We start from the raw sequence: 21,912 nt of genomic DNA on the forward strand, positions 1-21,912 counted from the left end.
GCTGTGCAATATTTGTCCTTTGGGATTAATTAACCTTCCACAGGAAGAAAATCCTAAGCTTTATCTTTATCTGTCACATTGAGATTAATTACTGCACTGCCTGTGTCTGCAAATGAACTTTGTTTTGAAGTTAAGGTCAATTTTGAATGATGTGTAGTATTGTGTACATTCTTTGAAATATGGATTTGAAATATAATATTCATATTTTTTGGGGTTAAAATACCGTACACAATGATTTATGATAGTTTTATTGAATAGAGGCAAAGCCTAGGTATCATTGCATTGGTATCAATTCTTTGTTTTTTTAACAAATTTTATTTCATCCCATGTTAACCCACTTTATCCCGTGGATATGACTCATTGGATATTTTTTTGATATTCCAGAGTTGTGACTTTACAATGGGATTTGCCTAGGCATAATGAAGTAAAAATAATGTAGAGTTTTATAAACAGTGTAAACATTGATTGCGGTGTATAAAATATGGGATAAATAGAATCTCATGATTTTGTAGTATAATATGATTTTTATCCAACTTGTGTGTTTTATCCCCTCACTAAGGCTCAAGAAAAAAACACTTTAATTGTTGGATGAAAATCATATCCAACTACAAATCACGAGATCCTATATATTCCAGTTCTTTACATCTTCTGCCGGGCATTTATTTTTCATCATTGTTAATATAAAGAGGATGGAATTCAAAGTTTTTTTCACTTCTCTATATTAATTGTCATAGCGGGGCCCTTCCTGACTGGTCAGTTTTCTAGTTTTCATGGATTTCGTTGTTAAGTTTATCCATGAATTAAATGTTAAATAAAGTGAAATTTCTACTCACAATTTGAATTGGTAGGGTCATTGCCATGTATTTACGTATCCTTGAAGTCCACGAAAATTAATACCCTTGAATATTAATGAAACCACAGTAGCTAATAAATTAAGCGGGGTCAACTATACTACTATGCCATTAAAACGGAAACATATTTTGTGTTTTCATGATAAATCCTATTTGATTCTTTATCATTATTATACTCAAATAATTTACAAGATGTTAAATTTGCAGAATTTTAATTTCAGCGAATATTGCGAAAATTAAGTACGCAAGTTAATTTCCTGGTATACAGTAATAGTTTTTAGCTTTAAAAATATTTATTTACCTAAAAATTTAAGGTGAATTTGATGACTAAGTTGTTGAACACCTAGACTCTTTAAATACTGATATGAAGGTTGATAGTAATCAAATGATTGAGATTGTTTGTTGTTTTAATGGTTTGTTTAATTGTTTGTTTATTTACATGTTCATTTGTAGTTAGAAGGTCTACTTCTTGTTGGTATACATTCCTCTCAGCTCAGAGAAAGGAGTTTGAATCCTTGATGGGGAAAACGATGCAACTTATGTACAAGCAGACATTTTGTCATCAAGCCATAGCCGAATCCTTGACAGAGCTGAAGGTAATGTCTGGTGTTCTCTGATACTGTAAATTAAGGACTACGGACCCAATTCAAGATTTCACACCTTTGCGCAGACATTTTGTCATCAAGCCATAGCCGAATCCTTGACAGAGCTGAAGGTAATGTCTGGTGTTCTCTGATACTGTAAATTAAGGACTACGGACCCAATTCAAGATTTCACACCTTTGCGCAGAAATCTGCGCATATGCTATGAATATGACTGTCGAAATAACATCAGATTAAGAGAAAATAATGAAATTTTCACTCTACTAAATGTAATTTGTGGTGCAGAAATATTTTTAGTGGTTTAGTTGATTTCCTGTTTACACAAGATTACGGTAAGTAAAACTTGGCACTCCTGACTCATAATCTGTAGCCTCAGTATTGCTCTTTCAGATGAAATGAAGGAGTTGGCTGATGAAATTATCTTGTTTGAGGGCATGCAGCATCCAAACTTGGTGCAGTATCACGGAGTTGAAGTCCACAGGGTGAGGATTTGTTACTGATATGTTGGATTCGTCAGATATTTTATAGGATTTAGAATTCTGTGGGTTTTCCGAGTATCCCCCTTTTTGCAGGTACTTTTACCTACAAGTTTCTGTTCACATAATCATTGACTCTTTGTTAATACATGTACAGTACTGTAAGCCGACCTCTATTTATGGTAACTTTATGTTGCGATTTTTCTGAGTGTAATAAAAAGGTTTAATGTGCCTAATTTACATGACCAGATCTTTTTAAGCCAACATTTTTTATTAAGAGGTTAAAAAAACGCTTGTTGGTGAAACATTGTCTCAAACAACAGTCCAGCATCTGTATATTTGGATAGCTCTCTCCTACCCATGACTGCTAGAACACCTTATTCACCAAAATCTTGAATATAAACACCAAATGTGTAACGTCCACTTCAACCAATGAAAATTATTGTTTAACCTTGCATGGTCACTGCCTTTGTAGCAATGATATAATACTGTATGTTACGTAAACTGTGATTGGATAATCAAAGGTTGCTTCAAAGGTCAATCTCCGACTATGCTTTACCTGCATTGGTTAATACTATAAGAAACTGAGTTATTTTTGTGTCGAATCGTGCAACCACAGCGAGGTGGAAGAGGGTCATACATATTGCCAGTGGTTTGTGACGATGTGAGAACATATTCTTGACAGTGATATTTCTGCATGCAAATTAAAGATAATTTAAAGTACATGTATCAGGATAATTATTCAATCAAGATGGCTTAAGGTATTCTAATGTAAAAAAAAAAAAAAAAACTCTGTCCCACTGAGGTTTTTGCAATTCATTTAACATTTACTCCCCATAATAAGTATATTTCTGACTGGACTAACTTGTCAGTAACCTATAAAAAAAAAGGTTAATATATTTATTCAGTACTATTATACATGTAACTTGATGGCTATGGCTTTACATTGCAGCAGAACGGATTGTATAGTTTTGTATCGGGTACCTCAGCTTACTCACTTTTTCTTCCAATACATTATAGGTCTAGATTAAATGCTGGTGTTTATGGAGTACTGTGACAGTGGAACTCTAAAGGAGGCGGCTAAGATGGGTCTACCCGAACACAACATTTTCGAGTGTACACACAGGAGGTTCTACTGGCCTTCAATTACCTACATGGTAGGACCATCAGGTACATGCACACATACACACAAGTGGTGACACATTCATACTAGTTGTGCCTGGTCCTTTTTTTGTTGTTTGTATCATCAACCTTTAAAAGAGTTTTGTTTGATGTATTGGTTGGGAGGTGGGGGACGGGGACCTGTAGAAATACTAGTATAAAGTCTTAACTACAATTTAAAGTTATTTCCTATAAAAAAAATTTCTCTCTCTCTCTCTCTTTCTCTCTCTCTCTCTCTCTCTCTCTCTCTCTCTCTCTCTCTCTCTCTCTCTCAGTGTGTATATAGTGTAATTTGCTGTATTGATTGGAATAAAATTAACAGGGACCTTACAGAATTATTACATTTTATGAAATGCCAAACAACCGATCGATGATATTTATGTCCATTTTATTGACATTATCATTACTTTTGTTATGCAGATCCCACTACCATACTGTAAACTCACAGAGAGGGGCAGCTGTCAACCCATTCCATAGTTTTCCTCTAACAAGACTTGTAATGGGGGGGGGGTGCATATTTATCCTCAATGAACCTCAATGTAAAATAACAACATGTTGTAAGGTAAGTTTATCATATTTATTTTTATGACAATAACACTGAAAAGTAAATATGAGGGATATGCAAATTTATTATGCTGGTCAGTGTGTACACACAAAACATTTAATGTATAAATACATGTATATGTTGATAAATATTGGTTAGAAAGTTTCAGTGTAAGCATTTAACGTATAAATACATATGAATAACTATTGATTAGAACCTGCTTGTGACTTTTTGAATCTAATTGTATTGCATATTTTTGTTACAAAAATGGCTGTAAATTCTAGATAAGTCTCTTGTTCTCATTTTAGGCTTTGAAATGTATATATATATATATATATCTACTAACACTGTTTTAGGTTTGGTTGCTGGCATTGAACTGTGACTGCCCAAGACTGACGAGGTCTGCTGAAAACTGTAATCTCTGTAACACTGTTACATCCTTTTTGGCCGCCTCATCTTCATTAAGTGTCTTGGGCGTCACTGTTCATGGTAACATACCAGACACTAACATCGTGAAGAGCAACTGTATGTAGAGATGTATGACCCTACATGTATATATGTATGGTGTAAGTCTTCTTACCAAGTTACAGCTTCGAAGGGTGACCACAGAGAACAGAACCCCGTGGTGTATGTTGATATGTGTATGTGTGTGTGTGTTTGTGTGTGTATGTGTGTGTGTGTGTGTGTGTGTGTGGACCTATGGTGAGCTTTGAAGAGTATATCATTTTCTTAGATATTGACCAATAGAGTTATTCATCAATGTTTCTGACTGATATGAGGAGCGGATCTGAGATGTCAGTGATGAAGACATCAGTTATCGTAGGTAACTGTTGGAGCCAGGCTCACTTTGATTCAAGTCATGTCAATACAGCTGAAGAGTAATACGGTGAGAGAGGATTTAATATTTTGTCATCAACTGAGTATTTCCTCCATAAATTCTGAACAAAAAAACATGATTATGTACAATTGTAAAAAAGCATAATCTAACTAGTTACTGGTAAATCCATTTTCAGGCGTAAATATTAACATTCATTATTAAAACCGCTTTCAGATGCCTTGTTTAGCTCATTTTCAAAAATCTCATTATTTATTAAAATATATCACATGTAACGTTGCTGATCGGTGCTTTGTTTCATACGGTACTTTATTGTTGACTTTACTTGAATCATTTCATGTTACATTCAGATTACTTGGACTGACACAAGCAGACAGTTGTAGTTTCCATCATGGTAACCTTCACGTATACCAAACAAGAGGCCCATGGGCCACATCGCTCACCTGAGGAACAATAGAACAATGTACAATCATACATGTAGATCCTGTATAAATAAAATCTATTTTTCCCCCTGGATATTCTTATGTTTAATTATAATCATTAGTCCCTTTTCTAACAGGATGATTTTATAGTCATACAGCCAGTTCAAGCATATCTTTTACAACATACACCATAGCATAGCATAGCATTGAAATCTCATAGCATAGCATTGAAATCTCATAGCATAGCATTTGAATCTCATACCATAGCATACAATCTCATAGAATCGCATTCGTCATATCATACCATGGCATAGCATACAACATTCTTTTAACTCGGTTTTAAATGTTTTTATTTGAAAAAATAAATGTTTACATAATATATTTGTGGTAAACTTTGGCTTCTTCTTATTTTACTGCGAAAGGTGTGGAACTCTTCTGTGTATGGAGGCGTTTTTGTTCAAATCTCATAGCATAGCATACCATATCATTAAGCCCTTCATTTCAATTTCTCATAGCATAGCAAACAAGTCTCATAGCATAGCATACACATCTCATAGCATATCATTAAAATCACATACCATAGCATAGCATAAAGGACTATATATGATATGGGCCTAAAATGGCCCCCTAAAATGAACATCATTATTATACTGTAATTCTTTGTTTTCTTTGTACAGATATATATATTATGTTTTTATATAATGTTCATTTTGATTCAACTGCCCACAATTTAGAAATATGACATCGTAAAGACAACCTTTCCCGCCATTTTTTGTATTTTTAGCATAAAACAGCTTGTTTTCAAGCAGTTTTTCTTTCAGAAAACATAGAGCGCATGCTTGAACAAACAGAATATTTTAATCAGAGATTTATCTTGCCAAGGGTAATAAGTGACCAAACAATTTTCCTTGTTCAAGCATGCGCTCTATATTTCCCATTCATAAAAAAATAAGAAAAATGTCAGTTTTTGACTGATTTTGATTGAATTATAGAAATAGCGTCACTTCTGACGTCATATACTGCCAGTGAGTGCAAATTAATCAAATAATTAAGTGAAAAATATATTTTACATCAACTCTTCTAAAATATAACATAACATTTTATTGTACCAGAAACTCTAAAAAATGGCGAATTACAGGGGCCAAATTTAACATATCATATACATGTATAGTTCTTTATAAAAGATATGCATGAAATGACTGTATCACATGTTAAGTATTTTTTATATATGGGATATAAGGCTACATCAAACTCTGAACATTCTTGTGAGGCCGAAGAATTGTCATGGAGCCAAAGTCTTAACAATTATAAAGAATCATCTGGCTGATTAGTTTCTGAGAAGAAGATTTTTAAAGATTTACTCTATATATTCCTATGTAAAACTTTAACACCCCCCAATTGCAATGTGGCCCTACCTACCCCCAGGGATCATGATTTTTAAAACTCTGAATCTACACTACCTGAGGATACTTCCACACAAGTTTCAGCTTTCCTGGCTGATTAGTTTCTGAGAAGAAGATTCTTAAAGATTTTTCTCTATATATTCCTATGTAAAACTTCGACCCCCCATTGTGCCCCACCCTACCCCCGGGGGTCATGATTTTCACAACTTTGAATCTACACTACCTGAGGATGCTTCCACACTAGTTTCAGCTTTCCTAGCTGATAAATTTCTGGGAAGAAGGTTTTTAAAGATTTACTCTATATATTTCTATGTAAAACTTCAACCCCCCATTTTGGCCCTACCCTACCCCCAAGGGGTCATGATTTTCACAAGTTTGAATCTACTCTACCTGAGGATACCACACAAGTTTCAGCTTTCCTGGCTTATTAGTTTCTGTGAAGAAGATTTTTAAAGATTTACTCCATATATTCTTATGTAAAACTTCGACCCCCCATTGTGGCCCCACCCGACCCCCGGGGGTCATGATTTTCACAACTTTGAATCTACACTACCTGAGGATGCTTCCTCACAAGTTTCAGCTTTCTTGGCTGATTAGTTTCTGAGAAGAAGATTTTTAAAATATTCACTCTATATACTCCTATGTAAAACTTTGACCCTCCGGCCCCCATTGTGGCCCCATCCTACCCCCAGGGGTCATGATTGTCACAACTTTGAATATACCCTACCTGAGGATGCCGCACAAGTTTCAGCTCTCCTGGCTGATTAGTTTCTGAGAAGAAGATTTTTAAAAATTTACTCTATATATTCCTATGTAAAGCTTTGACCCCCCCCCCCCATTGTGGCCCCATCCTACCCCCGGGTGGTCATGATTTTCACAGCTTTAAATCTATACTACCTGAGGATGCTTTCATACTAGTTTCAGCTTTCCTGCCTGTTTAGTTTCTGAAGAAGATTTTAAAAATTAAAGATTTATTCTATATATTCCTATGTAAAACTTCGACCCCTCATTGTGGCCCCACCTTACCCCAAGGGGCCATGATTTTCACAACTTTGAATCTACACTACCTTAGGATGTTTCCACACAAGTTTCAGCTTTCCTGGCTTTATGGATCTTGAGAAGCAGATTTTTCAATATTCCTAAAAAAAAAAATTCATTAATTTCTAATTCTCTCCCCTTGAAAAAGGGTATGGCCCTTAATTTTCACAACTTTGAATCCCCTTTGCCTAAGGATGATTTGTGTTAAGTTTGGTTGAAATTGGCCCAGTAGTAATGAGAAGATGTTGAAAATGTGAAAAGTTTACGGACAGATGGACGACAGACAAATTGTGATCGGAAAAGCTCACTTGAGTTTTCAGCTCAGGTGAGCTAAAAACCGACTGTTCGTACTTTGTTTATAACTATGCAATCAAGTGTAGATTTTAAATTGTTCAAACTTTGATCTTTTAACCATAACTTGGCTCAAAGGAGGGGTTCAAATTTTAATATTGGTGTATTTTTTAGATTTTCAATTGTTTAAAACATGACACCCCCCCCCCCAAAAAAAAAAGAAAAAGAACTTGTTCTGTTGTCTATGAAGAAGTTAAAATATGAGAATAAGAAAACCAATGTGTATTAAAAATATTCTTTGCAAAAAATGCAATGCTACAATTTGTCATATTATTATGTATTAAAGCGACATTAAAGCGTTTGTATTTTAAATTGTTTAAACAACAATCACTAAAACAACAAAAGGCGCTCAATAAGAATATGTAAAAAAATCTTTTAAAGCAAGATATTCTCTACTACATTGTCCATTTGATTTGTATATGACTCCATAAAGGTGATTTCATCAGAGTTATTGCTATTGTTTCTCATGCGAGCGATATGGCCCATGGGCCTCTTATTTTATCATTACAGCTGTAAATGTCACAATAAGTGGATGTTATTTTGTCTTCTTTGGTGTTTAATGTGGGTATGAAGATAAATAGCAAAATACAGTATATAACCCGTTTTTAGTATATGCAATAATGTTACTTTTTGTCTGCAACTATTGATACCTTCATAGTCTGTCTAAAACTAATTTCCTCAGAGAAAAAAACACGTGCTTAAAGATATTTCATATAAAAACAGCGTTTTCGGATGAATGAATGCGCTGAAATTGAGAATTAATATGACTGTAGGTCTAGATAAAAGAGGGTTTATTTCGTGTTCCTAAATTCCTGTCATCTTCAGGCAGTAAAATTGTTTTCTTTGGTGGTTCTTCATTTTCGCTAGCCAGGGTAACGATCCACGGTGTCTCTCTATTCTCTATAGAAGGTGATGGTTCTCACACAGTAAAATTGCGTTAGAATGTGCACATTATTCGGTTTACAGACAAAATAATCTCAATAAACACTCTGGCATTAGAAATGTGGTATAATATACCCCGTGGTTGTAATCTTACAATTCATTCATCCTCGTCTGTATAACACCTTAATAATGATTTATTGTCATTATACGATCATAATAATTGAGTAAGGAAGTGTTTGTGTGTGTGTGTTGGGGATGGGGGGGGGGGGGTATAGGGCCTGTGAATAGCGTTTGATTAATATAGTTTCATTAAATTCTTAAGTACTATCCTCTTGACATATTTTAATTTTAGCAATTAAAATGAATTCCCAATTAATACATGCATTATGACGATATGTCAGAAGGACCCATAAATAAGATAAATATTGTCTGCCATTCTATAAACACATTAACATGTATTTGAGATTTAACAAATTAACGATCAGCGCTGAATGGGAGAATAGAGATGCTTTACCATTGGGTGGGGTGTGGTAGGAGAGGGTATCCCAGCGTATCGTTAATCTGTTGTTAAATTTCACAGGCACCTGTCAGGGAACAGTCAAATTATACAATATATATATACTCATACATAAGTGTGACTTATTTTATAGAAACGAGTTAGTATGCACCGACAACTTGATATAATACCTTTGAAATGTGTTCATTTACCAAGTCACTCTTAATGTCCAAACCGATAGTTCTAGTATACTTCTTGCATACGTAGAATGACGAAGGCATTTGTATGACATATGCAGGATTTACAGTCATTGGGATATTTCGAAACATTCTTCTTTTCCTGTTTTCGGAATTTTGAACTTCAGAAGTATCGCTATTCCGAGTACAAAGACCTTCTCTACAAACCATTCCGGTGTTATATAGTGCCTTTTCCCCCTAGCCATCTTTCCCCCCGGAAAAATGGCTATTTAGCAGTTCTTCCCCCCGGAAAAATGGCTATATAGCAGTTTTTTTCCATCGGAAAGCTGACTATATAGTGGGCTTTCCCCCTTTTTATAGCCAGATTACCCCCACAGAAAACCTACTATATAGTGGATTTTCTCCCATTTTTACTTTCCGGCCATGTTTATCGCGGACCATTCCTGACAATTATTTGCAATAACTGATATGATATTAATTTCTCACATAAAAGGATAACCATGGCATTTATTTTTTTCAACTCCAAATATGAACTAAGGGATGCGCCTTCATAACATGCATGTGTCATCATCGTTTATTTCACCTGTTCTCACCCCTTTTTGGAACAACTTTTACACGGATTTCGGAATACCTCGAATCTTTTTCATCTAATCGATGCTTATCTACAGTTTTGACTTCGACGTTATGAACACGTAAGAACACATTTGAGTGAAAATACGCCGGTTTGGAAATTTGATTTTCCAATGTATTACCATCAATGTACAAGCTTCTCCCAGGGAACTAACTGACCAATATTGACTTAATTTTGTAGAGGAAGGGAATAAAAAGTGGAAATGTATTACTCCTTTCGTCCAAAAGGTTATCAAATTTAAAATAATACCGTTAGAATTGACGATCTTAAAAACAATTATATATTTCTTCTAAATATCAAACGGGAGACAGGGTGCAATGATATAATGAGAAACTGAAATGTTTTAGTTCTTTGATTGATGGGGTTCTAAATCATGGGTAAGGGATATTTTAATTATGTATTAAAAGCATGTGTAAAGTTAGTGTTTACCATTTCTTTTTAAAGTTACGCATATTCATATTTTTAAGCACATTTCTACGAAACGCGAGATATTATGATGTAAACATTTCATGAGTGATTGTGTATTTTTAAATGATGTTTTTACTTTTAAATGACCGTAAAAATATGTGCATGTGGTTATCTAGAGTTTTTGAGATATGGGGCCCTAAAATACATATTCTTTATAACTGGATTTCAAACATCGGGCTCGAAAACAACAAAGGCTCCTACCCTGCATGGGGGCTTAAATTTTTGATGTCATCTACTAGTGGTATACCACTACCACTGTGAAAATATGGTTAATTGGTCATCTCTAGAATTTGAGATTCGGGTCCCCACTTATAGAACATTGGCGGATCCAGAGGGGGGGGTTCCGGGGGTCGGAACCCCCCCTTTCTCTGGGACATATGAATTTTTTTGTAAACTTGAAATGCCTATTTAAATACTGTAATTATCTCAATTAAATGCTTTTAAAATTGCTTATTTTAAGAATTTCGTACAATGTACCAGAATTTACAATCATGTACCGGTATTTCTTATATGAAAAAAAACCCTAACGATCTTTTTATCTAAAAAAGTACTCCCCTTCTGCATCCAATGTTCACTTCTATGAGTAAACACGTGGAAAATAAAAAAAAATCATAAACTTATGCAGTATCGCTTAAAAACAAAGATTAAGAATAACTTTTAAAATGTATTTTCTGCTCCATTTCTTAAAAAATATCGATTATAGTTCATACAGTTTTGAATTTTGAATCATCGAGTAAAACGACGTTCAAGTACGATTACATGCATTTGTTTTACTTTTAAAAGCTGCTTTCAAATGTATTTTTTAGTTAATTAACTTAAGTAATTATGATAGAGAAGTTTTACTTCGTTACATACGAAAAATACACAGAATATTATATAATAGCTTATTGTAATTAATTTAGTCTGAATTATACTTTTTCTTAGTGTATATTTCTATTAAGCATAGACGCGCGTTCTCATTGCTTTTTTTTACCTAAACCAATACGCTAAATAATGCAGTGCAGTCTGATATTAAAATAGATATGAAAAAGATATTGACGAGATAAATGTTTATTAAATTACGCACGGAAAACGTTCAAAAGGCCTTGTTTATTGACAAATAATGAATTTTGCACGTATTGATTTTCAACAATTGGAACCCCCCCTTTTCCAAATTGCTGGATCCGCCTCTGTAGAACACTATTCAATCATAATAATGGGGTTTTAAACATAGGGCCCTGAAACATCAAGGGCCCCTACCCTGAGGGCTGAAATTTTCAGAGTCATCTTCAAGTGGTTAACCACTGCCACTTCTGAAACATCGGAAACAAAATTTCTCTAAAACAGAGGTTTAGCCTGGATGAAATTCTCACAAACAGACAAACAGTCTGATAGATTTATCAAGAAATTCTTAAAACATTCTCGTTTAATACAATTTCAGAACACAGAATTATGCATATAAGTGTATAACTTGTAAAACTTTTTTTCAATATTTTACCTAAATTAAGTTCTATGTGTAATTCCATTACACACATGTTCAACTTTCAGCATTGTCTATAAAAATAATAAATCGGCAAAACGAAACTTAACCTGTACAGATGAATGCAGATATATGCAACCTGGGAGTGTAGAAACATTGATTTTAATCCTTACTGGATTTCCATAAATATTTTTTATAAAATCTGAACCAAAAACGTGAGGAAGAAACCCTACTATGGGGGAAAAGGTACTATATAGTAGCTTTTCCCCCCGGGGGAAAAGGCTACTGTATAGTAGGTTTTCCGGGGGGAAAAGCTACTATGGGGGAAAAACTGCTATACAACACCGGTAACCATCTAGACGAGGACGTCTACTTTTTCCGAAGCGCGAGAGAATTATCATGGAGTGAATTTTTGACAAACTCTTGTTGAAGAATTTTTTCTAAAATTTGACTTACTTTAATATATTTTCAAAAGAATTCATAAATGTATCTTTCCCCTTTGTACAACAAGACAATAATTCAGATTAGTTAAAATTGCTTAATTATTCTTACACCTCACCTGTGAATTTAATGGCTCCCTCAAATTGAAGTTTTACTCTATGACATATGTCACTCATACTCAATTCCTTATTTCTAATGTTTTCAATTCATATTTGTTTTGTGATATACATGATTGTCGAGAAAGAGGAAGTAGGTTTCGGGATTTTCAAGTGTAGTATTTTTTTGATTCCCAGAAATCACATATAACGACCTAACTATAAACAAAGTGCTTTTACCATCTATAAAACATTTAAGTCTTACATTGTTGCCGGGTGTATAACACCTTATTTCCTTCGGTGATATTATATCAAATCTAAAATAATAATAAGGGGGAAAATGGACTGATGTAATTATTTTTTTTTTTACTTTTTATAGAATGTTGGGAAATAATATGAACTATTTAAATTGTAATTTTCGTCGAGCTTGGTTTCTTTTTTTCAGTTCCACTTCCCGGGAGACAGAAATGATCCTCAATTAAATATTTAAGTGATGTTTTAATACAGGTAAAAACCCCGGTCAAAGTCGCAAACACAGAAATGTTTTGTAACAGATATCTGTTTACTGTTGGAACAAGCATCAAATAATTAACATCAGTTTTACATATCTGTGCAGAGGCGAATCCAGAAGAAGCCCCCCCCCCATCCTTTTGAAAATGAAAAAGAAAAGAAAAAAGAGGGAAAGAGAGAAAAAAGAATTTAAAATAAAATCGCCCAAAATACACATGCATTTAAAGGGAAATGTTTTGGCATTGCTTGTACTTGTATAACTGTAGATACTGAAGCTGTTTGCCATGCACCAATAGTTATAGTGATGTCGTACACACACGTAGCATCACCCAACCCCCTTTTTTCATTTCTCACAGCGACTACTTTTCTTAAATTTACGTATAAAAAGTTGAGTTGAATCAGCTTGCTCCCTTTTTTGGATTGTGTGTTTAATATTGAAATGAAATAAAGAAATTATGAGTGAATTTGAAGTTATATATATATTACGCCAGCCCAGCCCCCCCCCCCCCCCCCCCAACGGATTAGAATTTTGAAGATTTGTATGCCTCAAAACCGGAAACCAGAAAAAATATAGTATCTCAATATGTAAACTAGTATCCAATCCATCTGTTTTTGAGAACTATATACCTCTATTTTTTTTTAAATTTAAGAGAAGTAGAGCATCCTGCATAAATGCCATTTCCAACTCCTCATCCTTAAATAGCTTAAAATTTGGATTTAAAGAAGATGGGGGAACAAGATGCAATAGCGCAATTACCCATTTGGTTTTGTCATAAAAACAATTTCAAATTAATTTTTTTCCAACCGAATATACTACATGATGTTATATTACAAGTTTACAAAAGCACAATTTCTAATCATATTCAGTTTTGAATATTTTAACAAACGATAGAAAAAACAAATAAATTCATAAGTTTTGGTGGTATCGAACCCACAACCTGAAAACCCTAGCTCATAAATGTTACCTTATGTCTGGTGCTCTAACCACTGAGCCATTTCAGTCACAACAAACTCCATTGTTAAATGCTAAATGCAACTTCAACCACAAATTTACGGACTTGTAGTATTTCTCTAAAACGTTTAATTGTTGGGATACAAAATGATATTTTTAAAGTATAGTGGGTCATCTCTCCATGTTTTTGTCGATTGAAATCGGTTTGATTTCCTTTAAACCTTACATAGACTTTGACAAAAAATATGGAGCCCAGACCCACTCTATTCCAGAAAAGGCATTGAAGTTCTAAAAATGACACTATTTGGAGGTTTTGACACGCATACGCCAGTTTAAATCAACCTATTCTAAATATTTAACATATGTAAAGGTTATAAATCGATGTTTTGTTAAATATACATTGTCTTCAATAATTTAGGAAGAAATTATAAGATTTGTTCATATTTTAATTTATAGTATCAGAAGTATCTTATCTATCCCTGTATAGGCAGTTTACACGCCAAATTCACCCATCTTTTTCTTCAAACTTTTGTATTGAGTAATAGGCACATACTTGTACCAGTCTGACTAAAGCCAGCCCCTACTAATTCACTTCGTTGTAAAGCCAGCCCCTACTAATTCACTTCGTTGTAAAGCCAGCCCCTACTAATTCACTTCGTTGTAAAGCCAGCCCCTACTAATTCACTTCGTTCTAGACAACGAAGTGAATTAGTAGGGGCTGGCTTTAGTCAGACTGATACTTGTACATTCATGATTTGTTCATAAAAAAAAGTCAATTAAAGAATATACATGTAGATATTCCTTAGTCAGACACGTGACGATTTCAACGATTAGAGAACATCATATCACTGTTTTGAAGTGTTATTATTATGCAATTTTTAAAAAATATTTTTAATATTAAAATTGTAAAATTCCTATTCGATTTAGATACACTAATATTTAAAGACGACGAAATATTCAACTTTACACGATGTTAGAAAATAAAATGTCTGACTAGAAACCCTTAACTGCAATTTTTAAAAAATAAAAATTGTAAAATTCCTACTCGATTTAGATAGACTGATATATAGAGACGACAAAATATTTAACTTTGCAATATTTAGGAAACATAACTAAAAACCCTTGACTGCAAAAAAGACTTCGCCCCTGGACCCCCTAATCATAGATGGGTCTCCATGCAACCGCCCCTATCCCCTTCCCCTGAAAAAATTCCTGCAAGCATACATGAACTGTACTTACATGATCACAAAACACGCCCAATATCTATAAACCTCTCCCACCTGTGTGGACTCAAGATCGTGGCTAATGACGTTGTTGTACTTTATGCCAGTAACTTCCCCCTCAATTCCTGACCTTTGACAATGTTCTGGATCCGCGCCTGGAGACCCCCCCCCCCGCTCTCTCACATACCTTCTACGTTAAGTACGTCCCAAAAGTTTTAACTTCTTACACAATAACTTTGTCAATATTCTGAGTCAGTCCCATCACGACCAACAGTTTACAATATAATTTGAACAATGCGGGAAGGAGGCGACATATTGGCCTACATATAAAGAAATCACGTGACGATTGTAAAAGTAACCAGACCCGGAAGAGAAAATACCAGAATCGCCATGTTGGGAGTTTGAAGGTTTGTAGTTTGTTAATCATAAATGAATAAGTAAAATGATTATAAAGAAATAATAATGAAGAACATAATCAAAATTGTACAGTGGGCATCGTGGACATTATTTTAATGTTTTACCATCAGTTACCGAACAAACTGTAGACCAGTGACATTGGTGTGTGGGGGGGGGGGCGCACGGACCGACTAAGAAATCCTATAAAAGTTGGAGAATGCGCTGACCGGATCCTGACGGCCAGAGTGTGTCAGGAATCCCAGGAACCTACCCCTCATAGAAAAACGTAATATAATTTTCAAAAGTAAAATTACCAAAAAGTAGGGCTTTGAAACCCCCTCCCCCAACTTGAAAAATAAAAAAAATCACCCCCACCCCAGGACCTGTGCATGAGATTGGGAGGGACACAACTTGAAACTGGTTAACCCTATAGCTCAGTCAGTAGAGTGTGGGGGGTGGACGGGGGGGGCGATACTACCTCCCTTCCATGCAAGAAAATTTTAGACTACACACACAAAAATGACATAGAATTAATAAAAACAAGTTTGCTAATATTACATTCATGTAACTGTTCTTTTATTCTTTCAGAAATCGTCTAAATATCTCATCAAGGTGTCTGACCATGGACCGCCGTACCTGGGCCCAGGATGTGTTACGGTGCCATCTCTGTGAGACCCCGGGCCCCCCTATGTACTGTGACATTTGTCATATACATCTGTGTGTAGCCTGCGTTGGAAAACATCTCTTAGATGAATCCAAAGAACACAAAGTAGTGCCATTTAAGAAGAGGGGACTAAATCCTAAATGTTCCAAACATTCCACACAATTATGTGACCTTCATTGTGAACAATGTGACATTCCTATTTGTGTGGAGTGTGTTTCCTCTAATGAACATCTAGGACACAAGCTAATAGGCATTTTAAAAATACTGGACACTAAGAGAGAAGCCTTAAAAAAAGATCTTCAAGAATTAGAACATACCATTTATCCTAAATACCAAGAGATCGCATCTAACATCCCAGTTCAGAAAACTGATCTGAATAAAAATTCCAAGAAATTAACAACAGCTCTAAACAAACATGGAGAAGACTTGCACAGAGAAATAGACATTGCCATCAAGAAACTGAAATCTGACGTGGATGAAATGGAATCCAAACACCTGGTTGTCCTGGATAAGCAGGAAAATGAAATAAAGTGCACCATTTCTCAAATCACTCACGACATTGCTGATCTGAAGAAATTACTCAACTCCAATGATGTCAGCCTTGTCTCTGCCTACAAATCCAGGATTGCTGAATTCAGAAGATTGCCTCCTAAACTCTCAGTTTCCTTACCAAGATTCACTCCTCAGAAAATTAACAAAGAACAAATTTATCAGCAGATTGGTTCTCTGTCAGCGTTATCTATCAAAACAGAAGAACATGGCTACACAATGGATTCTCCCGGTGCTGAGTCCTCTCCCCCGGACAGACCACTCATTGATGTACCACAGATCATCACAGAAATAAACACATATTATGGAGAATCTAAAAGATTACGCTGTGTGTCCTGTCTGAGTGATGATGAGGTATGGACGTGTGGTAATGACAACATGCTGAGACTCTACAACCTCAACGGTAAACGAGTGAAGTCAATCCAAACCAAGTCAGGGAACATACCAGAGGACATAGCAGTGACACAGAGTGGTGAACTAGTTTATACTGATGCCAATGATAGAACTGTGAACATAGTGAAGAATACACAGATACAGACAGTGATTAGACTACGGGGGTGGATACCTCGTGGTGTCTGTAGTACCTCCTCTGGTGACCTCCTGGTTGTCATGATCACTGATGATAAGAAACAAGCAAAAGTTGTGCGTTATTCTGGCTCCACAGAGAAACAAACGATTCAATACAATGACAAAGGACAACCTATCTATTCATCTGATCATGAATACTCTAAATTCATCAGTGAGAACAAGAACCTAGATATCTGTGTAGCTGACAATAAAGCCTGTGCAGTAGTGGTGGTCAATCAGGCTGGGAAACTCCGATTTACTTACACTGGTCCTCCCTCTACTACCAAGGAACCATTTCATCCAGTCGGCATCACTACAGACAGCCAGGGTCGGATCCTGATAGCAGACTGCAACAACCACCGTATCCACATCCTGGATCAGGATGGACAGTTCCTCCACTACATTGACAACTGTCATTTACAGAGTCCCAGTGGTTTATGTGTGGACACCAGAGACAACCTCTTTGTGGCTGAATTCTTCACAGGTAAAGTGAAGAAAATCCAATATTACATGTAAACAAATTGTGATCATCATATTACATGTCGATAGAGTGAACATCAAATATCAGTAAATAAACTGATTGTGTTTGAATGTTGTAATACATTAACATACTATCTAGAACTATATTAAAATCCATGTTTTAGCAAACCGTGATCGTTTTATATGTTGTGTTTCATCAAACTGCTGTGATTGTCACAATTCAGAGACTGTGTATTGTTCATGTACATATGATTACTTTTTACTATCTGTATATTTTACATGTAAATAAACTGGTTTTATATGTAAATAAATGTAAATAATCAGTATTTTGTTAATGTGGTTTCTTATATCATAACATTAAAGGCTGTTGACATTTGCAAACATTTCTTATTCTTAGGTATAGATAGTTCTCTAACTATAGTGAAATGAAATATGTCTGCATGTATAATTATATATAATTGATATAACTATTCAATAGATAGGAGAACTTGACCTAATTCTGGAAAGAAATGCTTACATTATCAAGTGCCTTGGGATCAATATTTCAGAATATTTAAATATTATCATGATTATAGATTTCAGACTTATTGCCGGTAATAACGGTCTTCTTGACACTGATTCAAAAATTGACACAGATGCTGGAATTTGACATTGAATACTTTAGATACAAATCTCCTAATAATTAAAATATCTTGGATACTATATTCAATTCGAAGTTAATTTACATAGGTCCCTCCTTTCTTTTGCAAAGATAAACATAATCATAATCAATGGATGAATGAATCATTGAATTTTTTAAAGTCTCAGGCGCTAAGTGTTTTAATCTGGAAAAAAAATTAATTGGGAAATAATTAACATTGCACCGTAGTCAATCCTCCCCCGTGCTCCAACCGAATTAGGATTTTGATTTGTCGATACACTACCACCTCATGTTATATATATATGTTACAGGCACGTAGCATCAGCGGGGCCTGACCCCCCCCCCCTTTTGTGCAGCAGAGATGTTTTTAAATGTTACATAAAGAAATTGAATGAACATAGAGTTGGCCCCCCACTTTTATGGGACCATGTAAAAAAATTACTTGTCCCCCCCCCCCCCCCCCCCCACGGATATTAGGATTTCAGAAAGAACCTTTTCCTTTTTTTTTTAAGAAATAAAGAAATGAATTGATTTCTTTCTTTTCAATCCCAATCCCCTAACTTTCAATTTGCTTCTGACGCCTATGGTATTGTTTAATATATAGCTTACTTTCTCAAAGATCTGAAAAATGTAATGAAATTGTACATCAAGGCAAAATCTGTAGTAGTTTTAATATTAGTTTTCAGGTCGACAACACGAGTAGTTTGGCATTTGACCTTGTTATTATAAAATCAATAAGAGTCATTTACTCCTAAATGGGTTTCAGCGATTCAATTTTGAGGTGTAGCTAAAAAAGGATTCTAAAGATATATCATATGATATTGCCTAGTCGATTGTGATTTCCTACTTTAAGAATTGTCATCTTCTCCTTTTAAGGTACTTCACTACACCTAGACTTATGCTTTTTAAGATACTACGTCACAAGATGGCGATTTAAATGTTTTGTTAAAGTGTTTGTATCAATCAATTCTGATGTATATCGTCATAGCTCAGTGGTTAAAGTATCAAGCTTGTGAACCGCAGATCATGAGTTCGAATCCACCTGTGGCTTTTGTTCATGTTTACTGAATGAATTTTTTTAAAATATCATTTTTATCCAAAATTGCACATTATTTCGCCTATTTGACATGTATACTTCTTATCCATCATGATCTCTATCATAATCAAGTAATTTTCTGCTGATTTGAGAAACTATTTGAAGGTGTAGTGGAGTACCTTAAGGTACCAGTAAACTAGCTTCACGCTTGGCTAGCAAAGAATTCATTATATTTGATTGTACTACACCTGGTTTATCAATTCACCAAACAGTTTTATTTTATATGTATGAGTTATCTCCTAGATCTGCCTAAAATTTTAAGATATGATTTGTTTAAGTATAAGCTTTTATTTAGGAAGGAAAAAAGCTCAAAATTTTTAACCTTCCAAATTTAGTTAGGAAAAAAAATCCATACATTTTACCTTTTTAAATTTGGGTATTTTCCTATACTTTTACATATACATGTAAAGCTTCTCTTGTAAAGGAGACCAATACAGTATACTCAGTAACCATGGCCACGACTATCGAACTATCGAACCCTCTTAATATAACAAGCAAACTCAGCTGAAATCAAATTTGGTAGGCCCGCACAGAATTCCTGTGGTAAGAAGTCGACTCAGCACACGAGTTATGGACCTTTGATATCAGGAACAAGTCTTAGAGCTAAAGCGGAAATAAAATAGAAGTTCAGCATTTACATCTATATGTTGGGGTTGGGGTTTTTCCCATGGGGATCCAAAGGATAATTTTTTCCAGGGAAGGTCTAAAGTCTTTTTTTGGTAATTGTAATATGAATTGAATAAGTTTTAATTTCCCAAAAGGGAGGGGGGGGGGGGTTGAACTCCAAACCACACATTATTATTGATATTTTAAAGTTAAGGTTGTTCCGAAAAATAAATTTCATGGAAAATGCATGCATTACACACATACTAAAAATACACATACTTTTAAAAACAGATTCTGAATTAACATCTCTCTCTCTTTCTCTCTCTCTCTCTCTCTCTCTCTCTCTCTCTCTCTCTCTCTCTCTCTCTCTCTCTCTCTGTGCGGTATGGAAATTTATTTACAATTACATGATTCATGATTTTTCATGATTTGGGATTTAAGGTTTTTTGTGCTTGTCAAGATTTCTGAGGATTAGTTTAGTAAATACCTTTGTGCTTAAACTACGTTCATCCACCAATATGAAAAATGTCCAGATTATCTGTTTTGAAACGCCCCCTCTACCGCTTCAGGTTTCAATACACATCCCAAAATAGAAAGTCTACGGAGATTTTGCATTGTATCAGCCATTAATAAGCCCGGATGATAACATTGAAAAATTGTGCGAGGTGTCCCGAGTACTTTCGAATGGAGAAAAGATGAGAACATTTCCCATTAAAAATCTCCGTAAGAAACTTGTTTTCGTACCTGTAAATTTTAAAGAGTGAAATGGGATAATTTGTCAATGAAGATGTCTTGGATATTTTCCATTTCGTCGATTTCAACTGCACTTCTTTCACAGGTATGTGTATTTTAATTAAAAATCATCAAAAAGTGATAGAAGCAATAACTTGGGACAGACTATAAGTGTTTTTGCTATGAAATGTCAAGTTGCATGGAAAAAGCTATCAGCAAATTTCAGATTTTATTCAAGTTGCTTCAAAGGTCAGGTCATATACTTGATTTTTTTTTCTCGCCAAACATATCAAATATTTATATTTATATGTGAATAATACCTATTCAAAATTGCCTCGAAATGTGAGAATTAACATTATTTATCTGCTTGTTGCCATAGCAACGGTTCTCAATATTGATTTATAAATTTCACAATCATTGTAGTGTGCACAGAAATGCAAGATTTGTATTTTAAATTCAAATGAAAAGAAGAAATCATAATTTGAAATTTCTGTTTAGTTACCATGGAAATACTTTTAAAACATGCATTTATAAAATATGTGGGGTTTTTTCTATTGAAAAATGACAAACTTCTTCATAATACATTCTACCCTGGAAACCCCAAATTGTTGCCATTACTTACAATTTGTTCTTAAATAAGCATAAAAATGCCATTTTATATCTTTACCCTCTGTTACCATGGCAACGGGACTGCATAACATCAAAGAAAATGTGTTTGTTTTTTATTCAAAGTCTATCAAACTGAAAAGTATGAAGAAAATCCGTGACTATGTGTGGCTGCCAATTTTTTATTGCGCAGATGCAGAAACTTTTCCAGGGGGTAGTCGGGGAGGGGGGGGGGTCCAAGAGATTCCGATAATTTTATTTGTCCGGGGGGGGGGGGGAATCCCCCTCTCCCAACCCGATTCCCTCAAGATCCGCGTATGAATACACTGATTACTGTACCACCTTCCCACATACATGTATATAGTGATGACGTGTAACTTCAAGGAAACACAATCGTGAATTTTCAACTTTTTATTTTTTGGCAAGCTTATTTACCTTGTACTTGGAGAAGTGGTTGTCACGTCATTTAGGCATTTACAAGTTGTATGATAAGTATGTATGAATTGTGGGTAAAATGGAGAGTTCCCTCAATTTGATAC

The 21,912-nt window shown here is 34.8% G+C and overlaps 1 protein-coding gene across 1 annotated transcript; it reads left to right on the forward strand.

Moving 5' to 3' along the window:
* The first annotated feature begins 15,287 nt into the window (after positions 1 to 15,287).
* LOC136269551 (tripartite motif-containing protein 3-like) lies at positions 15,288 to 18,017 on the forward strand. Its single transcript, XM_066070936.1, has 2 exons — positions 15,288 to 15,444; positions 16,022 to 18,017. The coding sequence occupies exon 2, from the start codon at positions 16,056 to 16,058 to the stop codon at positions 17,727 to 17,729; it is 1,674 nt and encodes a 557-aa protein (XP_065927008.1). The 5' UTR covers positions 15,288 to 15,444; positions 16,022 to 16,055; the 3' UTR covers positions 17,730 to 18,017.
* The last annotated feature ends 3,895 nt before the right edge of the window (positions 18,018 to 21,912 follow it).

The sequence above is a fragment of the Magallana gigas genome, chromosome 9, assembly GCF_963853765.1.
Source record: "Magallana gigas chromosome 9, xbMagGiga1.1, whole genome shotgun sequence".
Lineage (NCBI taxonomy): Eukaryota > Metazoa > Mollusca > Bivalvia > Ostreida > Ostreidae > Magallana > Magallana gigas.